General features: G+C 43.4%; 1 protein-coding gene across 2 annotated transcripts in view; it reads right to left on the bottom strand.

Annotated features, from left to right (window-relative positions):
* Nucleotides 1-26,213, bottom strand: part of Ano6 (anoctamin 6) — a 175,736-nt gene that overhangs the window by 115,595 nt on the left and 33,928 nt on the right. The window contains exon 2 of one of the 2 annotated variants that reach the window (XM_034516713.2): nucleotides 20,744-20,806. The exons of the other annotated variant lie outside the window; for it this stretch is intronic. Within the exon in view, the coding sequence (XP_034372604.1) occupies nucleotides 20,744-20,806 (63 nt within the window). The remainder of the gene's footprint in view (nucleotides 1-20,743; nucleotides 20,807-26,213) is intronic. 2 annotated transcript variants of the gene reach the window in all.

Genomic DNA, 26,213 nt, shown 5'->3' with positions numbered 1-26,213 from the left:
GTGGGTTTTTTTTTTTTTTTTTTTTTTAATGAGCTGTCTTTTTGTGGAGCACAGAAACTCTTTATGTACCCAAGATATTGAAGACATACTATATACATGATTTCTGATTATTATTTCTAAGATGTCTCATTTCCCAGTAATATCCCTAAGTGTACAAGGTTCTAATGAAATTCAATGATCTTCTTTGTACTTTTTGGGTTGTTAAAGCTTTTTGTGTTTCACCTAGAAGCTGCTGTCAAATCCAAGGTCATGTGATTTGTTTCTGTTTTCTTCTGAGAGATTTGTGGCTTTGACTCTTACATTACTGATTGAGTTTGAGTTAATTTTTATGTAAAGTGTGAGGTAGGAACTCAGCATCATTATTCTTGTGTGTGCAAATCCAGTTAACACAACACAACACTACTTGTTAAGAGACCCCTGACTCCTTTTTGCTCCTGTGGAGAACTCAGGCAGCCATGAAGAATGACTTTACTTCTGGACCCAGACTCTACTGCATTGCCACACTGCTGATGGCCGTGGCTTTGTATCAAGTTTTGTGTGGTTACTGGTTTGTTTTCTTTTTCTTTTAAAAAAATATTTATTTATTTATTTATTTATTATATTCATATGAGTACACTGTCACTATCTTCAGACACACCAGAAGAGGGCATCAGAGTCCATTACAGATGGTTGTGAGCCACCGTGTGGTTGCTGGGAATTAAACTCAGGACCTCTGGAGGAGTAGTCAGTGCTCTTAACCGATGAGCCATCTCTCCAGCCCCGTTTTATTTTTCAAGATAAGGTTTCTCTATGTAGCCCTGTAGAGCAGGCTGGTTTCAAACTCACAGAAATCCACCTGCCTCTGCCTCCTGAATCCTAGAACTAAAGGCATGTGCTACCATGCCCGACTTTGCATTAAGTTTTAAAATCAGCTCCTGTGAATCCTCCAACTGTCTTGGTCACTTTGAGGAACGTCTAAGTCCACATGACTGATGTTTATATTGCTATAAACTTTTCCCATTCAATGCATATCTTTAAATTAAAATAATCTATTATATAACTGAAAAGTAATGTTATCTAATTGGGCTGGTTTCAAGTTGTTTTTAAGTCACAGCTGCAAAAGCTGAGGCTCCAGAAAAGAAAAATGGTATTCATTACAGAAATGTCTCCTAATCACATCTTGGAAGGCTCACTATTGCTTTACATCAGAGGGGTTCAGTCCCCTGGGGTTCCCAGGGGTCCTAATGCACACCACCCTGACTTTGCTGCTGGCTGCAGCTCAGGTGGAATTGGGTCTAGTCACTAGCCTGTCAGTTCCTCAATCATAGTGACTATATGTACCCTGGGAAGAAAAAGAAGACACCACACAAGCTGCTATTACCCACAAACCCAAACCACATTTGAAGCATAAACTCTATGCTTCATCTACCAGAGTAGGCCTGATTTCAAAATCAGTTATTACAGCCTGAAAAAAATGAGAGGAGACAACAAACAAAAAACCCTGTTCGGGTTCATATCCCTCTATTTTAAACCTTCTGGAACAAAACTTTTCATTTTCAGAACTCACTGTATACTAAGACAACCCTAGCAGCACCCTTAAACAAGCACTTCATCAAGTGGCTCAGATCTGTCAGGCATAGCAATCAAAAGCATGACCAGAAAATTCCTTCTAGCACTTTCTGAATTTTTATTGTAAGGCATTTTGAATCTGTAAGAACTAAGAATGTTTCCCCCCACAAGACAACAGAGTGTAAACCCCATCACAGCATGCTGACACAGACATGCAGAACAGGAAGCAGACCAGTTCCTAAGAATGGACACCAAAGGAAGAGGAAAGAGGGACCGGTCCACAGGTTCTCTCACCATCTCACAGGCCGAGTGTCCATCCCATCAACACACCTAGCAATCACCTGCAAACAACTCTATCCTAAATTTGGGCTAAATGAAAAAAATCAGAAATTATACTATATTTTTCATAGTTAAATTAGCAGGAAAAAAGTTACCAAAATGTGCATAATCAGAGGTCACATGTATACTGGCTGTGTTTGTTCTGTGTGCAACCTGATATATCACAAGAACCTTCAATATTAGTTATACTCCTTGGTTTTGTAACTATAAAGAAAGCAATATTTAGGTGCTTGACTCATTTAGAATAACAAAAATGAGTACATAACAAAAATGGGTAGTTTTAAATAACTTAGAGAAGAGTCACTCAGAAAAATTTTAATATATTTCAGTGGGGGTGGGTGAGCTATATTATGAAACTGGTTTGTTTCCCCAAAACTGAAAACAGAAGTTCAAATAGATATCTGCATATTGTGTGTAACAAGACATCATTTACAACAGTGAATGGTTGAGCTACCCAACTCCACCAACAGATGAACAGACAGACAAAATGTGGCCTATACGCACGACAGAATACTGCTCAGCATAAGGGGAAGAAAACCCATGGGAGAATCTTGGGGACATTCCGCCGAGTAAAATAAGCCATCATAAAATGATAAATAGATGGCTCCATTTATCTGAAGTAGCACAGAGATCAACTCCACAGAGACATGACATAAGATGGCGGTTGTCAGGGGAGGGGAACATGGGGAGCAGGGTTTACTGAGTGCAAGACGAAAATAGTCTACAAGATGTAAGAACAAGGAGTTGGGCAATTGATGACGATGGGCAGACCGCAGTGTGGATGTATGTAGCCACTTAGCTATATAATTACAAATGGTAAGATGATACATTTTAGGTTTTATATATATATATATATATACTTTACCACAATGAAGGGGGAAAATGTAGCTTAAAAACATCTGCTACCTGTTGTCGACTGAACTGTACCAGGAAATGTCTACAAATAGGGCAGCTTAGCCCCATGCCCCACCCTCCCCAAGAAGAACCCCCTGCAGTCTGGAGACCAACACTCCGGTGGGTGGGAATGGGTGGAGACCTCACATGGTGCCAGGATTCTAACGTTCCCCTCTGCCAGGGGCCATCTGCCAAGAAAGTGCACAGTGCACTATTTTCAAAGATGAAACAAAGCTTCTATGAATTATATGACCTAAGACTTTGTGAGACTAAAAAGAAAGTTAAGCAAACTATGCAATGCGAGGCAAGTGATTTTAAATTGTTTAAAAACTGTATTTCCCACCGATGACAGTGAAACATGAGACATGCTTCATCTTAGTGCGCCTGTCCTCCTTTATGCCTTTCACAGAGTGCCGGAATCTACCAATCATCACTCTTAAGTCCCATTCTTCAATGAGCCTCATCACGTGACAGTACTACCTCATCACGTGACGGTGCTGCATCCACAAATCAGCTGCTTCTCCTCTCCCGTGGTCCTAGATAAAGCAGCCGTGACTTAGAGTCATCCTTCGAGCATCCTAGTGCCCGTTTCACGTCTAAGTTCTTTTCGGCCATGATCACGTTATTCTACAACAACCCTCGCTGGCGGGATCTGTACCATCACTATCTCAGTGCTACTGAAGAGGCAGAAAGAAGTCAAGCGCTGTGTCTAAGTCACAGAACAAAGCTCTGTGGGATCTCGACCCAGGGGCTCGGGGTTCCAATTTCTACACACTGCCATTGGGTGTTCCTCCATTCTATCACCTTCCCTCTGAACTCCCTTCTGTAGTGTAAGTCCTAAGTTCACACTGAGTCCAAGTTCTCTGAGGACACTGCGTTCCCCTTGTTTAAAACGGAACAGGAGTATGGTAGTGCCAGGCTGTTAGGCACTCCGTGATTTCCAGTTGATGGCTCCACAGAATAATGCATACTCTTTATAAGATTGGTCGCTAGAGACAGGCAAATCTGAACTCAGGCTCCAGACCTACCACTTCCTAACTGAACTGGGCAGTGTACTCAAGTAAGCATCATTGTTGGCAAAAGGAAATAATCCTTCCCCTTAGGCTTGTTTTGAATAAGCCATAGTGTGTTCAGTATTTAGCTTGGTGCCTATATATGGGAAATACCCAACAAGTATTCATACTACAAATGAGAAGAAATATGCCAACGGAGTAAGCTGAGAGAGATGCTACCAGCAGGTTACAGCAAAATTTAAGAAAGTATGGGGCCGAGCGTGGAGTTCAGTGGCCGAGCACAGCAGGGTGCTGTTTCAAGCTGGTACAGCAGAAAATAAGAAAGCATCTGTACACACACACACACACACACACACACACACACACACACACACACACGTGTAAATGCCACCCCCAAATGAACTGCACTCAAATGAGAGAGCTCCAACCAAATCCCATTTGCATGTGTTCACCACTGAAGGCCTTTCTAAGTTTTGGATATAAGGAAACATTTTAAGCCACTGGTTAATAAGTAACAGACTCAGACAGACGACAAAAGGTCTTTCTAAAAGGGTCAATTTTTTTTTTAAACTCAAGTTAATGTTTCAGAGAAAATAAAACTGAACAACTCAGATGATCTGAGTTCAGTCAGTCACCACCCATGAGGTGCTAACACTCGGAACTTATGGTGCCCATCATAGAGCAACTGCCCAGCTTCTTGGGCCCCCACCAGTAGCCTAAAGGCAACTTCTCAGATGTAGGGCACCCAGTTCTCTGGCCAATCTTTCACTAAAGGGAGAGGGGGAGGTGGTACCAGTTAGCCGGGGAGCTAACTAAGCACTCTGGGTAAACTGGCTATTCTGAGGAAAACCAAGACTTGGGTGGAAGATTAGGGTGTGTACCACAGTATCTGGCCCTGTGCCAGGGGTGGTGCTTCAAAGTTTTGGCTGCCTACAGCCTTCTCAGCAGACTGTCCCTGTGGTGCTGTGACTTCGAGCGATTACCCTTGTAGCCTTCAGACGATAGCATTTCTTAGCCCTGAATGCAAGGTCTTAGAAAACTTGAAACCAACCAGCTCCTTGGGCCTCTTATTCCCTGGTATTTTATTTAATCGTGTTTTGTAACTTTCCACTTTCTTGCTGAGGTGGCAGTTGGTAGCTGATCACCTGTACTTTTCTTGTTGCTGTGGTAACCAAGGGGACAAAAAGACAAGCCTGTAGATCCAAGACCCACCATTAGTTCCAGGCTATGAACTGGATGACCCCCAAACTATTTATTTTTTTTTATTATTTTTATTATTACTAATTCATTCACTCATTTATTTTACAAACCCCAACTGAGACTTCAATCTTGTAATAATTCTTAGCAGGCCAGAGGCAGCTAAAGTCAAACATGTCTACCTAGAATATGCCACAATATAGTATCTGGTTGACATTTTTAAAGGTGTGTGTGTGAATGTATCTATATCACCTTAGAGATTCAAGCTATTCTGAATTTATTAAATATGAATTTAATTTGTTAACGACATAGAAAACACACATGACTGTGGCCACTCTTCCCTACAGAGCAATAATCCTGCTACTTGGTTCAAGGTCAAACATTTTCAGTTGCTGGTCCTTTTGGAGTTTATGTAATGTCTACTTTTGTCCTTATAAATTTAACCCTCCCTTCTTTTCTCTCTCCCTCTCCTTTTGTTTCCAGTTCTAGTGATTTAAACTATAACCTCACACATTTTCAGCTCAAAGTTTAACCTAGGACCTCATAAATGCTAGACAAATACTCTACCAATCCACACATTGCCAGCTTTCTTTTTGCATTTTTATTTTGAGACACAGTCCCCCTAAATTACCCAAGCTGGACTAAAGCATCTGATCCCCCTGCCTCTGACTCCCCAGCAGCTCTTTTTATGTGCCAAGTCTATCTTATTAATCATGCTTGCAAAAGTAAAATGACTATCACTTATTTAGTATGCAGTCTGCACTGTAGTAAACATTGGAAACAGAAAAGATAAAATAGCCATCAAGACACACATGAGGGCTTGACATAAATGGACAGCTATGAATGGCAAGTGACGGCACAGGGCTTAGGCACTCAAACCGAGCCCTGACGGATGCTTTAGTAGGAACCTGGGACCATCTAAGAGGTCAGGCTGCTAAAAAATCCAGGGCTGAAACTAAAATAATGAAAGTGGTGGTAGCTATGAGCTGAAGTCAATGGAGTGTCGCAACACAAAGCTGCGAGAAGCACAGGTCTTGCAGGTTGGTTGGAAAGCAAGTTAAAGGTGTTTAGTCTAAGAGCAACTCTCCCTGGAGGAGCCTACATGCATCCAGTCAACTGTGTGTGCTAGAAGTCTGTCTGTCTGTCTGTCTGCCTATATCTATCATCTGTGTCTGCCTGCTATCTATCTATCTATCTATCTATCTATCTATCTATCATCTATCTGTCTGCCTATCATCTAACTGCCTATCTTTATCTATCTATCTATCTATCTGCCTATCGTCTATTTATCTATCAGCTGTATCTCTACCCTTCTCCCTCCCTGGCCCCAAAAGCTTCTGAAGCACTTTGCAAAAGAAAGAGAGAGAGAGAGAGAGAGAGAGAGAGAGAGAGAGAGAGAGAGAGAGAGAGAGAGAAAACCAACATGTGGTATAAAAGTTGAAGGGGGAAACTGGAAGTGGAAAGGTTAAAGGTTTAAGACAACAGGGGGCAAAAAGATGAAGGGAGGCGGGGAAAGGGAGTCAACCAAGATAATAAACAAAAAGGACAAAAGGAAATCTCGATTGCTGATAAGCTGATCAAAACCAAATTTAAGGTGAGAAAAGTTTGAACAGAGGTCCCCAGTGTAGGTAGATAAAACTTCTATGAGAAACCATCAGATTATTAAACAAAAAACCAGGGCTGGCTTCCACGTGAGTTGTTCCCTGAAGAGACACTTGATAATAAAAAATTAAAAAAAAAATTAAAATTAAAAATTTTAAAAAAAGAGGTAATTACCACTGTTCTTGGTTGCCCACTGAAACTAGTTGGTAAGATCCTATTACTGAAGACACTATACACCTTGGTCACATGACATAGAGAAATCAGTGTAAGTCAATGGATCTGGACTGGGAGCTTCCTCCTTGTGAGCTAGCCATAGGTGCTCCATGGGCTGCAGAGGGAAACTGCCTTCAATAGTTTTGCTCAGCTCGGATCTTGTGGTTGTGCTATAACGAGGACCACACAGACAAGGAGCAACAGTAGCAAGTTTGTTAGGGAGTAACCAGCACAGGAGCAAGTTTGTTACGGAGTACCCAGCTGCTTTATTAAGTTGGACTTAAGACCTGCTACCTCTGAGAAAATTGACATCTGGCCTATAAAGCCAGTGAAAAGCCTGGGGCTGGGGAGAGCAAAGGCCTTGGTGAGGAAGCCACTACTGCTGTACCTGAGGTGCCTGTCAAATTACATTCTAAATAACAATGCCTGTGCCCCCACACGAGGGCTACAGGCAGCTTTGGCTAGAGGTTTGTAGTGGTCAGTGGTGAGCGCTGAATGCCTGGCCATAAATGAGATGTTTCTTAACAGCCCTTCCAGGACATCAGAGATAAGGGGTGGGAAGTCTGTAAGAGCTAGGGAACTGGGGGGGTGGGGGGTGGGGGGTGGGGGGAAGTGTGTGCAGAGAGCATTGACTTCTGGGCATAACATGGTTACTGCACTACTGACCTCACTGATCTATCGATTTACATTGATTTCTCTATGTCCTGTGACCAAGATGTATAGTTTCTTTGATAATAGTTTTACATGATCCCTATAAGATTGGGCTTGCCAGCACCCTGCCATGGTAGGAGCTGGGGTACCCATCTCTGAGGACTCTTATGCAGGTGAGGACTGATGAGTTGTAAGGAGACCTTCTTCAATGAGATAGCCATGGGTATGATGTACATGACTTGCAAACAAACTCCCAGTCATGCTCCTGTAAACAAACCATAGTGAAACTCTCTAGGTCAAATGCTAGTGTGTGCACACAAAACCACAAAATAGAAGCAGCAGTGGCTCTGGTAGGAAAAGGGAAAGAGAGGGTAAGTGGGGTGAGGATGACCTAAATACGACATGCACATAGACGGAAAGTGGCAGAATGAAACCCATTATGCATAATTAACGCATGCGAATAGAACATCAAAACTTTTAATGACTAAATTGGGTGTGCTCTCTGATTTGAGCCAGAGTTCACGATGCAAGAAGGGGCTTCCAAATCCGCAAGTCCTTAGCTCTGACATGGAAGGGCTTCTAAGCTCCTTGCAAGGAGCAACTTTTGACTGTTCACCCACCTAAGCAGAAGAATTCTTGGAATGCCTGCCCCAGGCAAGCCCTGTGGATACAGGAATGCAGAGGATCCTGGGTCTCTCAACCACCACCTCCACCAGCCTCCTTCTCCTTTTTTTTTTTTTTTTTTTTTTTTTTTTGTTTCAAAAAGCTTTAGTTTTACTTGGTCCAAGACTTGGGAGAGGCTCCAGGGCAGTTACAAAGCTGCCTAGTGGCTTTAAAGGTTCTTTCAGGTGGGGGGTCCTGAGGCGGGGTGGTGCAGAGCAGAGGAGGGAGCCCTTTGAAGGCGCAGAGGCCTCCTAGTTGTGCTTGAGAGTGAGGCACACAAACTGCTACTCGAATGCTTGGGGCATGCCAGTCTGTACTGGTTAGGTGGTTGCCCATCTTCTTAAAGCTTCACCTCCTCATCCAGGAAGTGGCTTTCCAAGAAGTCACAGAGATGAGGCTCTGTGCAGGCAGAACCCAGGACATGCAGATCCTAGGGGTCCTGGTTCAGGTTCTCCAGGGCCACGGCAGCTTCCATGGCCTCCTGGGTTTTACCCCAGTCATCTTGAGAAGGCTTCTACACATCCTGGAAGAATGCACGGCCCCAGGTGGCTTTCCCCTCTGATTCCAGCACAGAGACAGCTCGTTCTTTATTCTTCCCACCATCAATACTTTTCATGGCCACATGCCTTCCATCTATATTTAACAACAATGACAAAACAAACAAACAAAAAACAACCTCCTTCTCAGGGAAAAGACACACCTATACCTAAGGACGCCACATGTCCAGCGTAAAGCTATAGGAGAGCACAAGAATGTCTACACAAAGCTCAAACATCCAGAAAACGCTGCAGTACAACTGAGCGGTACTCCACAGCTGCAGGCAGCGGCAGGTCTGCTGTGAACGAGTGCAATCCACAGCGGCACACGCAGCTCACAGGAAGCAATCAGCCGACCCTGTATCTTCATAAATTGTAAAGTGTTGTCAAGTGCATGTGCATGCATGTGTGTTAGCACGCAGGAATCCTGAATGGCAAATCTCAAATGACTGCTGCTGCACATAAAGAAATCCAGTTATGGACGTTATTCTCACTTATGTTTTTAAGGTTTAAAACTTTTACATTAACTACATGCTGCCTTGTAATCAGAATAAAACAATAAAGATAAGGTTATCTGAATTAGTTAAAATAACAACCTTAATCTGCCTTTCCCTGTACTTACTGCGCTGTGACACAGTCCAAAATCCTAAGGGTTGGGAATACGGCTCTGTGAAGACACGCTTGCTTAGTGTGAGCAAGGTCCTAGATTGACACCCAGGAAAAAAGAAATAAACAAACAAAGAAGCAAATGAAGAAACAAAGAAAGAGAAAAGAAAAACATAGTCCAAATCCTTACTACTGCCTCCTCGGAGCTGGCTCCATTCCAATGGGCATTTGGTCCCCACCTGCTCAGGCAATGGTCGACCATGGCTTTTACGCTGCTCTGCCTAATGGCTTACATTTCTTGCCTCCCAGAGATCTCGGTGATCACTGTCATAGCTGATCAAGGCAACCTTTAAAGACTCTTGTTGTCATTCTATCGGTGTGTTTCCTTTTGTCAGTTTTTCTGCAACCTGGGCTAACCTTGAGCTCCTTACTAGCTGAGGCTGGCCTTGAAGTAAAGATCTTCCTCCTTGGCTTCCCAGTGCTGGGTTGTCAGGGGTGTCCTCTGTGCCTGAGGTCCTTCCATCTTTCTGGACTCTACTACTGGTATCTCCTCCTTGACTGGATGACTGGACCTCCCCTTCTGGAAGCCCTCAGAGCTCCTCCCTCTCTGTTCCATGGCAGCTGTTAGCACAGCTCTGCTCCAGTGCATGGTTCTGTTGTGTTCATCTCTAGATTCCTATGTCCCCTTGTCTATGTGATAGATATGTCCTGGCATCTCACACTCTGGTTTTACGAAGGGCTTATAGTTACATGTCCACACACTCCCACAAGCCCTTTCTCCTTTTTCTCCATCTCCCATCTCCCCTCTGCCTTCTACTGGCACACTCAGCATCCTATGGTCTTCCACTCAGATCTCACGCTGCCAAGCCACTGCACACTGCTCTGCACAACACACTAACCTTTCATCTGTTCTATCAGTGACTTTCACTCTTTTCCTAACCTGTCTCCTTTTAGCTATCAAAGTGACCTTTGAAAACAAAACTCTGACAGAGTGGTTTTGTGCTATAAACCCGTTCATGGCTTTCTATGAAGAAAAACACTTTACAGTTTGTACCGAGCAAGTGTCATTTCTGTAATGGAGGAAGCTAAGACAAACATTTTAAGAGACGTCTACTTAAAACGCTTAAGGTGGGCCCCAAGCCCAGCAGTTCATGGCCAATACAAAACAAACTCAATGGTATTTCTGAATTTATTTTTTGTTTCATAATGAGCTTGTTTGGGCATTTTTTTTTAATTTTACTGACCTTTTGTTTATATGTCATGGTTTCTCATTTTGTGTTTTTATGGGTTTTGTGTGTGTTTGTTATTTTTTCTGTTTTGTTTCATTATGGTTTGTTTGTCTTTTTGCTTTCTAAAGAGAATAAGGGAAGGCTGGATTTGGACAGAGTGGGAGAGGGAAGGATCTGGGAGAAGATGAGGAGGAGATCAGAATATATTTTATAAAAAATAATTTTCAATAAAAAAATTCATCAGTCAATTACAATAAAAAAATTTAAAAAGAAATCAGAGAAGGGAAAGTGTATTTTTTTTATTAAGGGGACGGTGAATAAAATATAAACAATTTGTTATAAATGACTTTCAAATAAACGAGGCAAATTCTACATTAAAAAAAAAAATGTCTGGTTAAAATAAGCTGTTAAAACTGGGTGTGATGGAACAGGCCTGTAGTCTCAACTCTAGGGATGTTGAGGCAGGAGGATAAGGAATTTAAGGCTAATCTAAGCTACATAGTTAGACCTTCCCTGGAGAAGGGAATGCCGATAAGTAGGTAAGCTATCCTGTCACGATTCTCAAAAATAATGAGGGGGGAGGCCAGGACCAGGAAAGAGAGAATTAGAAGGAACCTGAGTCCCTGTAACATCTGTTCCCTCGTGTACACAGCAAGGCTTGTCACAACAGCCCAGAAGCAGGAATGGCTCGGTACCCACCAATGGATAAACGGATAAAGAGCCTGTGTGAAATGGCATAAGCGACATTTACCACACGGAAATGAAATGTCTGCCATTTGCAGTAACAGGGATGGAACTAGAGGACATCATGTTAAGTGAGATTAACCAGGCACAGAAAGGCAGCCTGCATGTTTTCTCTACTTCCCTGCAGAAATAAAAATGCTAGTCTCATGCAAATAGAGCAAAATTGTGGTTGCCAGAGTCTTCAAAACATGTAATCGTGAGGGTGGTTAGGTACAGGGGCACAGTCAGATAAAGTTTTCTAATGTCTCACAGCACAGTGCAAAAACAACAATACGAATCTGAATGTTCCCAACATAAACAAATACATAGCAGCTATTCTGATCTGACATGTGTGTGTGCACATATCAGCTATTCTAATCTGATATGTGTGCCTGTATGCACATGTGTGTGCATCACACTGTTTCCCATAAGTGTGCAACTACAATGTCAATGAAAAGTTTAAGAAGAATTCAATGAGAGAATAAAAGCGTCTTGAGAAAAGTTGTAATATCTATCTATCCTGGTATAGGCCCTCAGGGCCTAGCCAAGGTCTTCGTACATTGACTGTAATAAATCTATAATAAAGAATCAATGCGGAAAGCTGAATCTAGGTGACCGGAAAGCTAAAGAAACTATATTGTAAGTCTTTCTTGTGGTTTACTTTGCAGATGATATTTATGCATCCACATGTTATATTCTCACACACACAAATTTATTCAGAGAAAAGAGGGAAAGGGAAACCGAAGGGGTCACTGAGGAAAGCAGGCATAGACAGGAGACGACGACGTGAACATCCAAACCAGGAATGAGGGAGCTGGGCGGTGACACAGTTAGTAAGCTGCCCAGCCTGCATGAAGACCTGAGTCCGGGTCCCTAGAAGCTACTTAAAAAGGACAAGGACTTATGGCACTTATCTGTAACCTTAGTGCTGGGGGAGGCGGGGGAGGGGGGGGGTGGGGGGGGAGGGCACGGAAGACGGAGGACAGAGAGGCAGACTCTTCTCAGAAGGAGCCACCTAACCTAGCTTATCAGTGACAAACCTTGTCAAAAGAAAAAAAAAAAAAAAAACCTTAAAAACAAAACACACCCGGTGGAGAGATAGAGGAAGGTACCTAAGCTCTGGGCTCCATGAGCCCACACCCCCACATGACACATGCAGATAGCCACAGGAGCAAATACACACACCTCACACATGTGCACGAGCCCACGTGCACAAACAAGAATGAGAAATCATACTACAGCCATCCACGTACACATGCATTACCCTTACAGAAATATACAATGTGATTCCAATTGTTCAAATAACATACGGCGTATATATTATCCACACATGTGCCTTGGGTGGGCGGGAGCTAAGCTGAGGCGGTGTTCCTCAGCCTTTCTATCTCCTTCAAGCAAGGAGATCTCTCAGTGAAGGAGGAACGGGTGTGGACAATGACTGACAGGAGAGGGGCAGCTGACCAGGCATACTGGATTTTTTTTTCCTGTTTCTTTTGTTTTGTTTTTTTCCCTGAGTTCTGAAAATACTTGAGAGTCTGAGTTGGTTTTTGGCCTCCTGTCCCTAAAATAATAGTTCCCAAATGTCAGTGCAAGAATCAAATAAATAACAATCGCTTGCTTAACTATCAGAATAATCTGTACAGCTTGCCAAGGAGAGTCTGGGCTTACAACTGGAGTAGGGGTGGCTCTGCTGTAAAGATCAGCTTGTGCAACCCTGCCCTAAGGAAAGCATCCTGGTCAGGTTTTCAGGTCATAGGGTAAAAGACTTCACAACTCAATTTTCTCCTCAGTCACTGTACTGACCACGGTGACGTCTACTGGGTTGTCAAACCCTCCAGTCAAAACCACAGTGACAGACAATGCCCACTTTCTTCCGTGCCAACTAAGAAAAGTAACCTGGAGAAAAGAATATACCGATAGGACAATTATCTCCTCGTACAGAGCCTGAACAGGAAGAACACAGTTCCTGGCAGGTGCTACCAGGATGTCTCCACTTCCAGAGGACAAAGGGGAAACCTCACCCCTTAACTACTAGCCTTCTTATTTTCCCCCGACTGAAATTAACTTCACCTCGGTACTGAGTACATGAATCCAGTGTGCTTGGCCATCAACTAACAATGCCCACAGGGGGAACAAAATCCTTCAGAATATTTAACCTTTTACAAGTTCCTAGTTCATGAACCGTGGGTTGCCATTTTAGTTTAAACTTGAAGGGTTTTTGGAATCAGCCAATTGACGAGGAAAACTTTAATTTCATGTCTTCTTCTGTCAACCACAGCAGCTCTGCTCCCTGTGCTAATGTTCAATCACAGAGCACCTTAATTCCTTAAATAAAATAAGCCTGTGAGTAAAAAGAGACCTGAACTCATCGGTGTCATGTCCTAGGTCTTAAGGCTGGGAGACAGTGGGCATGTTTGCAGGGCTGGGGCTGAGGGACAGATCAGAGCTTCGCTCTCCTGTAGTCGGTGAAATGGAGAGTTGGGGCCCGCACAGAAATGTGCTTATACGCCTGGCCAACAGCAGTCCAAGCCTGTTTCTGTGAGACACTCCTGCAGTGAATCCAGAACTACGAGGACGTAAACCAACAGGAGCAGAGGACACAGAGACCTGTGCTTGAAAGACAGAACGCACAGGCACTTAGCAACAGGCTTAGGCACTGGAGAAGTTCCATCCTAAATGGGAAAGGGCCAGAGGCAAATTTATTTCAACCACACAGGTTCTTCTAGAACTGGAGGCCAAGGGCAGAAGAAAGAGCCAAAATCCACTAAAAATCAGTTATCTCTTGTTTGCTTTCAAATCCTGGGACTAATGGGGCTGTTTAGCATATCACCTCTCCCTCTCTCTCCGCTTCTGCCTCTGTCTCTGCCTGTCTGCCTCTCCCTCTCTCTCCTCCTTGGGGATTGGTAGGGGACATGACAGGGGACCGGATGGGACAGATAGGACAGTCCAAGACATTACCAAGCTCTCCAACTGCTTCTATTTTCTCATACAAATCTAACATGAGTCCTCCATCCTTGGAGGGGTTGAGGAGTCAGCGCTAAGGGCCGAAAAAGCCTGCACAAGTGCCTAGAGCCCATGCCCACAGCCTACCTCCTCCCTTTCTTTTTCTCCTTTAAAAAGAGGACAAAAGTGTGAAGTTTATACTCTGGCTGAAGTATTTCATAAACAGCTGGAGTTGAGGGTAATAAAGACCTAAAAGTACCAACACCAAGGGTTTCTAACAACAAACAGTTCAGCCAAGTCACCGTGGAGGAAGCCTGGAACTGCAAAATTCCCTAGATAAAAGTGGCGGTGGGGGTGGGGGGGTTGGAGGGGACAGCAATGGAGAGAGGAACGTACACATCTTCAGACTGGTCATCTGAGACAAATACATCCCTGAGGGAACAAAAGACATTACCAAAAAGGGACACAAAGAGAGAAGCATTTGGAGGACAAATTAAAAAAAAAAAAAAAAACTATGAAATCTCAAATTGTGGCAGAAGTTAAAGGCACCAGCAGGCTTCAGCAATCCAACTTGAGGTATGTTCATTAAGTTGGATTAAGAGATCAAAGAGCAATCATGCAGTGTGAGAGCCAGCATCAGATGACAGAAGTATTCACGAGCTGAGAGAGAAAAAGAAAAAAAAAAAAACAATCCCAGCATATAACACATTTTTTCCCCTAAAATTAAAGGCTATTTTGCTCTCCAAATTAAACTTTCTCCTTTAAAAGACTGGCCAGGCATGGTGGTGCACACCTTTAACCCCAGCACTCAGGAGGCAGGCATATCACTGGGAGTTCAAGGCCAGCATGGTGTACATCGGTGGTTCTCAACCTGTGGGCCTCAACGCCTTTGCAGGTCCATGGACCCTTTCATAAGGCAGAGTATCAGATATTTACATTATGATTTTAACAGTAGTAAAATGACAGTTATGACATAGCAACAAAAATGATGTATGATTTCGGGGTCAGCACAGCATGAGGATTGTGTGAAAAGGTCACAGCATTGGGAAGGGTGAGAACTACTGGTCTATTAGTGAGTGTCAGGTCAGCCAAGGACAACATTTAAAAAAAGAAAAGGAAGAGAGAAGAAAAAGCCAGCTGGAGTAAGGATCCACTCATGTTCCCACATGTTAACAACATTTTCTAAATCAGGATTCAGAAAGAAAAGCCCACAAAATACCAGAGGAAACAGTTTACATACAAAAGATTCAAAGTCAGAATCTGATGCATACAACTTTTCAAGAAATAGCTGGAGAAACATCTTTGAGTGGAAGGTGTCAACCTTCAGAAAAGGGATGATTTCCACCCTGGATGTGCAAACTTAACTGTCATCACTTAAAACCCAGGAAGAGGAAGGCATTTTTTAGACGTGTGTCTCCCATTTCTGTGACTCCCGCCTTCCTCTGTGAGGCCCGGGAATATGTGTCCATGAGATACTAAACCAACAGTAAAGACAACACATAGTAGGGCCTCCTACAAGACGGAGCCTAAAGAATTGGCAGGATGATGCTAAGTGGAAATCGTTCTCTGCCCTGAGAGGATGGAAGTTTCCAGAGGCTCTTCCTCCAAAGATGACCTTGACAAAATCCCTGTGTGGCTGGTTATATATTGAAAGAAGATTTACACCTGGTATCGAATTTGAGGCTGAATTATTCATAACTATATCAAAAATTAACAATAAAAAAGTCAATATTGGCCGTGCAATCTAATCGTGAGAGAAAAAAAGTAAATCAAGCTATATTAAATGGTTCATCTGTGGAGAAGATTCCACAGTTGCAATAAAATAAACACTGAATATTGATCTCACCCAAATTATGGTACAATTACAATATGATTACAACTGGCAAAATGAGAACTGAGAGGCAAGGGGCAAGGAGGGACGAAAGCAAACTAAATACTGGCATGGAAGGATGATGTCTAAAACTGAGAAACAAGTAAGTTACAACTTCAGTGTGTTGATTAAAAAGGCACATGTGATATCCCATGGCAGCAAATTAACCACCTGTAACTCCAGTTCCAGGGGATGCTATGCCCTCCTCTGGCCTCCATGGGTCCCTGCACACACATGGTGCACATAGACTCATGCAGTCATGTACATGTACATACAGAGAACAAATAAACAAATGAAAATTTACAAAAAGAAAGAGTTCAGTGGTAGAACACTTGGCAAGCAGGCATACACTCCAGGGTCGATCAACAAGCCTAAGAAAATAGAGAGTGTGCATGCTCATTTCAAACATCTCATGAGAGCCAGCACCTACAGTATGCCAGGCCCTGTCAATTTGAAAAGAGGCCACCGTCAATTTGAACACCTCGAGATACCAGCCAGTATGACCCCAAAGGAAGGCAGAGAAGAGGTACAACTTGAGGTAGAAGAATCCAGATGGACCCCAGTGAAACACACACTTCCAGGCAGAGAAGAGCAGGGCACCCCAGCATCACAGAGCTCTCTGAAACAAGAGTGGGAGTCACACACCAATCAGTAGACTGCTGTTCAGGGCAGGTAACAAGGTTGTCCAAAGAGGAGACAGAGAAGACAAAGTCAAGATCATTTTGAAAGGAGAACTCAAGTTCTGGAGGGAATCAAAGGAGAAACCGGGGCTGGTTCCCGCTACATGGCAAGAAGCATTTCAACTCTGGGGATGGAGAGGAGGTAAAACCTTCAATGGATGGGGTGGGGGTGAGCAGAGGGGATGGGGGGTGAGCGGTAGGGAGTGTTGGGGGGGGGGACCAGAATAGGAGGCAGGATAGAGTCGCAACACACAAAGCAAATCTAGACTTCATCCTTGAAGAAGCAGGCAAATGGAGGGTTGGAAACTCAAAATAGTTAAAAAAGTATTATACTCAAGCCCTCAGGCATCGAAGAATATGCAGAGAAAGGAGGCCCAAACCACAGCAGGAAAAAAAAGGTCAACATTCCGACATCCTACTAAGAAGGAAACTCTATCAAAGGACCAAAGACTAGACAGCAGGAGCTGGGAAGACAACTTGGGAAGTAATTACAAGAAGGATGGAGCTGTGAGTGAGCAGAATTTCAATGAAGTAGCATCCATCCTGGGGCTGGGTGAATAAAGTATTTCTGGAAGGAGACAGTAGATAACTCCATCTAAGAGTCACTGTGACTCACTGTGGAGCAGGCAGTAGGGGGTGAGGAGGTGCTGGGAGGGGGGTGGTACAGGACTCGAGAGCTCAGAGGACCTAAGGATCCAGAATAGTAACCCTCAAGGATGTCCCATCCTGCCAAGCTTAGTAAGAGGTCTCCTGGAGAGCAACCAGGAAATCCCGGGACCCACCTGTGAACCGAAAAAGGCAAGCTTCCCAAACAGGAAGTAGACAATGTCCTGGCAGAGAAAACCAGATCTGTGAGCACGGGGCAGAACTGTTTTATAGGGCTGCTGTATTTTTGTAACTCAGGGCCTGTGGGAAGGAAATAAATTCAATGAAGCTATAAGGTCTCATTTAGCTGATGCAGAGACACGGGAGAGTGGGATTCTCGGATCCCGGTTCTCAACGATGAGGCACACATCACCAACCATTTTGTTCATCCGATTCCTCCAAATCAAATACATCTGGGAATAAAGTCACAAATTTCTATAACCATGACATTAGACCACAAGTGGCCCTTTTGGAATATGCAGCTGGCACAGATTGAACCCATCCACGGAACATAAGGCTTCACACTGTACGTCTACATCCTGTGCAGATCACCTCAGTCAGGTTCATTAGCACACACACCACCTCCCACCCTGCTGGGCACCTGACCCCTAGAACTCACTCATCTAATGTCACCTGTCTATTTCCCCTCCTCCAGGCCCCACAACCACTGTTCAGCTCTCTGCTTCAGTGAGGTTGACATTTTCAGATCCCATGTATAAGCAGAATTTGGCTTTCTTTTCTGTCTTATTTATTTAGCATAATGTCCTTGAGACTCATACATGCATCACAAATGGCACAATTCCTTTTTTATATGGCTGAATAATACTAATAGGCATGTGCATACACACACACATACACACATGCATACACATCCCATAATACTCATAGGCTTATACACACATACATATCTCATAATACTCATAGGCATGTACACACACACACACATATCCCATAATACTCATAGGCATGTATACATACAGACATACATAATAATACTCATAACCATGTACACACACACATATCCCATAATACTCATAGGCATATACACACACACATACATACATATCTTATAATACTCATAGGCATGTACACACACACACATACATATCTTATAATACTCATAGCCATGTACACACACACACACATATATCCCATAATACTCATAGGCATGTATACATACAGACATACATAATAATACTCATAACCATGTACACACACACATATCCCATAATACTCATAGGCATATACACACACACATACATATCTTATAATACTCATAGGCATGTACACACACACACACACACACATATATATATTCCATAATACTCATAGGCATATACACACACACATACATATCTAATAATACTCATAAGCATGTACACACACATACATCCCATAATACTCATAGGCATGTACACACACATACATCCCATAATACTCATAGGCATGTACACACACATACATATCTCATAATACTTATAGGCATGTACACACTCACATATATCCTATCATAGTCACAGGCATGTACATACATACACAGATATGCACACATGCATACACATCCCATAATTTCTTTATCCATTTATCATCAAGTCAGGTATTTCCATATTTAAACTATTGCAAATAATGCTTCAGTTCCCATGGAGACGCAGATATTGAGTTCATCTCCTCTGGGTATATACCAGCACTGCCTGATAGTGCGAAGTTCCACTCTTAACTTTTCCTTGAATGGCCACGCTGTTTTTCCTAAGCTCAACAATTCACATTTCCATGGAGGTGTGCATGTGTTCCCTTTTCTCCACACTTTGCAAACAATCTTCATCTTACCAACTTACCAGTTGCTTCACAGAAGTTCTAAGACGCTGAAGCAAGCACTCTTCTTCCAACATAGTAAATGCTCAAAGTTAATAAGTAGTCTCATTTGGAGACCTCAACACAAGGCCAAAGACACAGGACTTAGAAATCAAAAAGACTTTGGTTTAAATTCCAGTTCTGTTCGTGTGTGTGTGTGTGTGTGTGTGTGTGTGTGTGTATGTGTTGTGTACTTGTAAACCTGAGTCCTAAATGGCAACGCAGTTACACATGGTCATTGGTGTGATATGGTTGGAACCGTGTCCCATATAAGCTTAGAACAGCAATTGTTTCCTTCTTTTTATTTTAGAATATATTTCCATGCCTCTGAAGTTCAGACAGCAACAGTTACTCAACAATAGGCTTTTTCTGGCCTGTTAAATTTTTCATCCAAAAATATTTAAAAAAAAAAAAAAAAAACCTGGTAGAAACTTTTCTTGAGATTTTTGTTTTAAAAGTGATGAAAAATACATTTTGTACAATACAGTAAAATTAATTACTATGGAAATGTTTCATAGTTGGAGCTAGGTGGGATGGCATGATCTGCAGAGGCATGGATACCCTTTAGACATAGTGACACAACAATCTATCTCAGAAAACAATTGAACAAAAGTATTTTCTTTCTCCCATGTGTGATGGTTTTGATTCCACACACCCCAGGGATGTGACAGTCCTTGCTAGCAACGAATCTGTGACACATGTGAATAGACTGCAAAGTAGTTCTACGCACGTTAGCCATGGTTCCTCAATACCTTAACATCCTAGAGTCTACCCACAACGCTGCCCAGTTAGCGGCCCTGGTTCCGAGAATGTTCAGCTCTGAATCTTCCACCCACAACAACCATTTCTTTGTATGATATCAACACCAAACCTCACTGTCACCTATAGGCTACAGAACCACAACCAGGAAACACAACACACAGAGCTGGTAACACTTTCCCCGTGAAAACCATGATTCTAAAATATCTAGGAGGACAGAAGAAAACACATTGTTTTTGCCATTTGAGAAAATTTGCATCTACGAAGACAAAACCTTTAACTCAGCTACTTGGCTTGTGACGGCTCAGAGTTACATCTTCAGCAGGGACACAAGATGTCTTAGAGCACAGTTCCATGAAATACTATTTCCATCAGACAACTTTCGATCTGCTGAGGGGCCAGAGGCTCACCCTTGTCACACCAGCACGCTACTCAAAGGGCCCTGAGCAACCTGCAAGGTGACCAATCTTGTTTCCATTTATACCGTCATTAACATTGCCTTGCCAAGTTTTCCCCAGTGGGATCCTGACCCACAATGCAGTAGGCCACAGGAAACACACTTAACTGTTAGCACGAGTATACAGCATCTGATTACTTTTAGCAGCCCATGTGGACTGAAAGTTACAGAAGTGCAATTCAACAAATGGCGCCTCGGACCTAACAAACACGTACCATCAAGTGACACAGCACACAAAAACGTTATGGGCTTTTCTCCAGAACCGGCCATGTGAGGGGAAACCTACATACAAGTGCTCTTCAAACACAACCAGGGGGATCTTACCCAGACCGGATGGTAGAGTAGTATGAGGAGCCAGAAAAGGTCTCCTGGAGTCAGGAACATCACCTGAAGGATGAGGAGGTATCAATAAATACAATAAACAAACAAAACAGCCAGCGTTGGGCAACAGAAAACCCAGAAGAGGCATCAGACCTGAGTCCCAGCTGACTCTGCAACAAGTGTCTGACCTTGACCAAGCCATTCTAACCTTCCTGGGTCTCCATTTTCCTTAGGTTAGAACATGGTTAGGTCAGTCAGTCAGCTGGCCAGACTCTTGCTGCACATCAGAACGGCCCCGGAGCTTTTCAGAAATCCTGTTTCCCTCATCCAGAAATGTGGTTTTACTGGGTGGGCCTCCTGGTTTCTCCAAAACCTCCAGATGTTAGCGATGTGTAAACCAGGGCTGAGATTTCTCTCACAAAGCAACCTCTCAAATCCCTGACGTTTTAACTTTGGTGATATATAATAATTCTCCTGAGACCTTCTTAAGAGCCCAGTGTAGACTGAATCTCAGACAATTACACCAGCACCTCAGGGTGGAGATCAGTTCCCAGGCATCTGAAAATTCCCAAGCTGGTGCCAAGCTGTACCCAAGGTTGACGCCCACTGTTCCAGACCTGCATTTCTGGTTCCTATACATGCAATGGTGGATGGGAGAAGGGAGGGAAGAGAAGCTGGTAGGTCTCCCCCTCCCTCATTCCCATGTTAAATTAAAAAGAGCCAGATGCCAGAGGCCACTGGTGACTTATAAATGGTCTGCACACAGTAGTTGATTTCAGGTGAGTATGTCCTTCACATCAGTGCATGACAGGTGGGGAAGTTCCAAACTGCTCTTGTTCTAAATTTAAAATCCGATGGCATACTTCTCTAACAATGACTCCACAGTGTGTTCTCTGCAACTCTCAGTTAGAATTTGATTTGCACGATTGCCTGTAACATGAGCACTGCAGTCCTCACTCCTGAGCTTACTTAAATCTACTTATTAGGCACTGGTGAAGCAAACAAACAGTAATTAGAAACACTGCAGACAGCCCTTTAAATCTTTGCTGAATTACACGTTTCCTGCACCCAAGCCCACATGCACAACATGTCCGTAGCGTCATAAATCAGAGCCTCAGAAACACTAACATGGACACACAGCCTCTTTGGGACTGTGCGGGAAGCTAGAGATGACTTTAGAGAGAGAGAGAGAGCTATCCTCTGGCGGCCCTTCTCCCAGCTGGGTAAATAAGACACTGCCTGTGTGTTTTAGAAGTCCCAGATGAAAATGAACTCTCCACGGGCCTGGAAGAGAAGAAAACCTCGGAGAGGCAGCCTTCCATTTACAGAAACCAAAAGAGCAACGGCACCCCCGTGGCACAGGATCGGCACCCCCATGGCACGGTTTATAAAATAATGGCAGGTGATGCCTAAGGCTCAGAGGCTGGAGTGGGAAACTCAGGGCCAAGCAGAGCAGTTTTCCACCCTTAGTATCCAAGCCACAGCGGTTGGCTTATGGGACCTGCTAACCTCAGGAGCTGCTGGCCCTCCTGGCTTACACTGAGATCTTTGATGAGAGGTTAAGACTGCTCACATTCCACTAGAAGCTGCCCCTTGCACCTTGCCAGCCTAGGGCCAGGCAGATGGCGTCACATGCCACAGCTGTCCTCAAAAGAAAGACTGTTTAACTGAAAGTGGGCACCCCCTGCTAATCAATGACTCAGACAGACCCCTATTCCTGGACACGGCTGAGGGTTGAGATGACCTCAGTGGCCAAGGAAAACCCCTCCCTGCACAGCGTAGACCTTTTCCAAGAGGCTGGAAGATTTTTCACTCAGCACTAGCCAACAATAAACAGGAAGCGAGGACAAAGACTGTTTTCACCAAAGGCAGAGAGAGGTCTACTGCCTTTATTAAGCAGTTCTTTCCATCTTAGGTTGTAATGGGAATCCAGCTATCCTCTCTGGGAGTTGGAGTGGGGGGTGGCTCTGGAAACTGCCAGAATGCCCACTAATGACCAAACTGAAACATTGTGCGCATGTGCATGTGTGTGCCGTGCACGTGGCACACACACACACTCTTACTTGATGGATAGCTACACAGTATTTCAGGTGCACACACACACACTCTTACTTGATGGATAGCTACACACACACACACACACACACACACACACTTACTTGATGGATAGCTACACACACACACACACACACACACACACACTCTTACTTGACGGATTGCTACATAGTATCTCAGGCCAGTCAGTGCATGGATACCTCCCTATGACACATAAACACATGGAGAAAACTGCAGCTGGCCTCCATAGAAAGAATACAAAGTGCAAATGTCAGAGGAGGTAGTTACTTGGCAGGAGAGCACTCAGAGAGAGAATGTTCTTCCTTGGATATCCTTCACAGCAGTCTGAACTATCTTCTTCTCTACCTGTCCCCTCCCCTTTAATAACAGACATGAACTTGGTGGAGTGCTATTAGAGGGTTCTTCTGTATATTAATCTCTGTTTAAAACAACGCAGTTTTAAACAGAGGGTTAGGGAACACAACTCCTCGAAATCCCTGTATCCAAGTCTGAACACCTAGCTCCTTTGAAGAGGACTCTATTTGAAGACACAGGCTTTAAGGAAATGATTATGTTAATTAGCATAGGCTACTCAGGTGGACCCTAATCCAGTCAGAAATTTTTTTTGCTGCAGGAAGAGATGCCAAGTGCCTGTGTGCACGCTGAGGAAAACCATACAGGGACACATGAGAGGGCAGCTGTGTGCCAGCAGGGAGGCTGACCTGGAGAGACAAAGACTGCTGACACCTTGACCTAGGCCTTCCAGGGCTGCATGAAAAGAAACATCTGTTCTGGGAATGCTCTTACAGTTGCCATAGCAACTTACAACAACTGAAGAAAAGGCAGACTCAACTGACTCTTCCTGGCTTGGGGCAGTGAACATGTAACACTTTCCCCCGTGGTTTCAGGGGGCAGTGGACCTGTGAGACTCTTCCATGGCTCATCTGACTCTCACAGTCTCCTGTGACATGTGAGAAAATGGAAATTGCCAAACTCTGAATGCCCCAAGTCAATTTAAGGTTGCTTTTACATAAAGGTACCTGCATAGGCTAATGCCAGCCAGTTTTAAATAACGAAATTCAGTGGTTCCAGCTGTAAACTCAGGAAAGCCATTTCATAATGAAAACGCCGATGCTTTTTTTTTTTTTTTTTTTTAAATTAAGGATGGAATTGCCACATAAAAAAACTGACAAGAAGTGAGGACTCTTGTCATTCCTTCCAACTCAAAGGAAAGGGTTGATAACTCCGTGAAAGGCTTTGCAATTTGAATGACCGGATATTGTCTAGAATTTAAACCTGGAACTTTTCCAGCTGCTCAACACTTGACACAGGACTCACAGCCTCAGAAGGAATCCCAGGCCCTCTCTCTAATTCCTGCTATCACAGCCCCTGGTCCTGTGGTTAGAGTCATTATGCAGAAATGAAGATGATGTCACCATGTCTAACTCAGCTATGCCAACATCCCACGAGTGTGCAACACTGGGGATCCCCGACAGCCTTCCACATGTTAGGCAGGTGGCTCTCTCTAATCATGACCTACATTTCCACACTTTTTTTTTGCTCTGTGAATTTGGCCTTAAAGGGAGGATTCGTTATATATTTTAAAAACACATGTACACTAACACAAATATGCATGGGTGCTTAAAGGTATGTTTTAACATGCAAACATTATCTTTCAGCTATCATGAAATGAATATATCAAGAGCGTGTGTCAGATCTCAACTCCCCACACTAACACTGTGTCTAAAAACCGTCCTGTTCAGTCAAAGACAGGTCCCTGCATTTACTCTATCACCAGGCTGTGGATTACTTTTTAAAATCGAAAGCAATTAAATGCGCCGAGTAAGATATCCTTGGCTATTTTACCCAGAGTTAACAGAAACTTTCCAATTAAAGAAGCAGCTGAGATGCAGAGAACACTCCATAGCACATGGGTTGGGGGCCAAAGAGAATGAGGATTACACACACCAGCATGACTCGAGACTACTCCAGACACCAGCCAGTACAGACACCGTTAACACTGAAAATTAATACCACCGTATATAAAAAGCAGGAGACAACACCTACAGTGTCAGCTATTGGAACATGGAGGCAGGAGGGTGGTAACTTTGAGGCCAAACAGAGCTACACAGTGGCAGAAAAGAAAAAAAAAGAAAAAAGAAAAAATATGACAAGAATTCCTTTAGGGAAAAAACAAAGGCTAAACATGAAATGTGGCCTCAGATTTATACTGACAGCTCACAATTATAATTAGTTATGAAATGAAAAAGCCGAGGCATGTGATTTATAACAATCAATGAATGACCTCATGAATGAAACTTCACGTCAAATTTCCCTCGTTTATAAGACCCCATAGACCCTGTGCTGACACTGCTTCAGGACTCAAGCTGGCCATTGACTCCTAGAGTCTTATAGAACACCCACCATATTTTTAATGCTTTCAATATTATTAATTTTTAGTTTTACATTTACAGATGTTTTACCTACATGTCTGTCTGCACATCATATGAATGCCAGGTACCCAAGGAGGCCAGAAGAGGGCATCAAATCCCTGGAAACTCAGTTGTGAGCCGCCATGTGGGTGCTTGGAACCTAACCCAGCTCCCCTACAAGAGCAACAAGTACCCTTCACTGCTGAGCCATCGCCTCCCCAGCCCCAACCCCCGTACCTCATTTTGTTTACTCTCTTAGACATAAAGTCTAGCAGTGAGCACAAAAGAAGAATCTACTATGTGTTTGCAGGTAAACAGGATACAGTAAATGTGTGTGACAGAACAGGACTCAGCTATGTAGTGTGATTTGTGATATATTTTTTTACAGGTATAGAATACGGATAATGAAAAGTTCTAGAGAGGAATAACAGTGATGGGTGAGTAACTGAGTAAGCTTAGTGCTAGGGAAATTAGAAAATGGTAAAAATGATAAATTTTATGTACATATTACCACAATGAAAGAAACACAGTGAGAGGAAGGAATGGTTATCAGCAAGGGAAGTGAAAAAGAGACTATGTCTGAACCACATAAAGCTACAAACATCCCTTCAGGGCTTGTGTTTGGGAGGTACTGTTTCTGGGAGAGCTTGTTTGTTGCAATTTTCTAGCTTCTTTGTTGCTTGTTTGTTGCATTTTTCCATGGTTTCCAATTTCTCTAGAACTGCTCACATAGTCAATACTTGCAAATAAAAAGGGGTGTGGTGCAGCTGAAGCTGGAGATATGGGGGCTTATCAGCAGCAGGTTAAATCGGGATCTAAGTCAAGCCAGCGGTTGGACTACTCACCTGGCCTACCACTCTTTTGTGCTTGCCTTTCCTGTGATGGTCTAAAGTCAGGCAACGTGATTTAAGACTTTTATCTTTATTATAATGAAGTGTTTTTCTTGCTTTCATTTCTCTTTCTCTCTAAGGCAGAAAGCATGCAGC

The sequence above is a fragment of the Arvicanthis niloticus genome, chromosome 13, assembly GCF_011762505.2.
Source record: "Arvicanthis niloticus isolate mArvNil1 chromosome 13, mArvNil1.pat.X, whole genome shotgun sequence".
Taxonomy (NCBI): Eukaryota; Metazoa; Chordata; class Mammalia; order Rodentia; family Muridae; genus Arvicanthis; species Arvicanthis niloticus.
The sequence above is the reverse complement of the archived record's forward strand: the minus strand, read 5'-3'. Positions and strand labels throughout refer to the sequence as shown.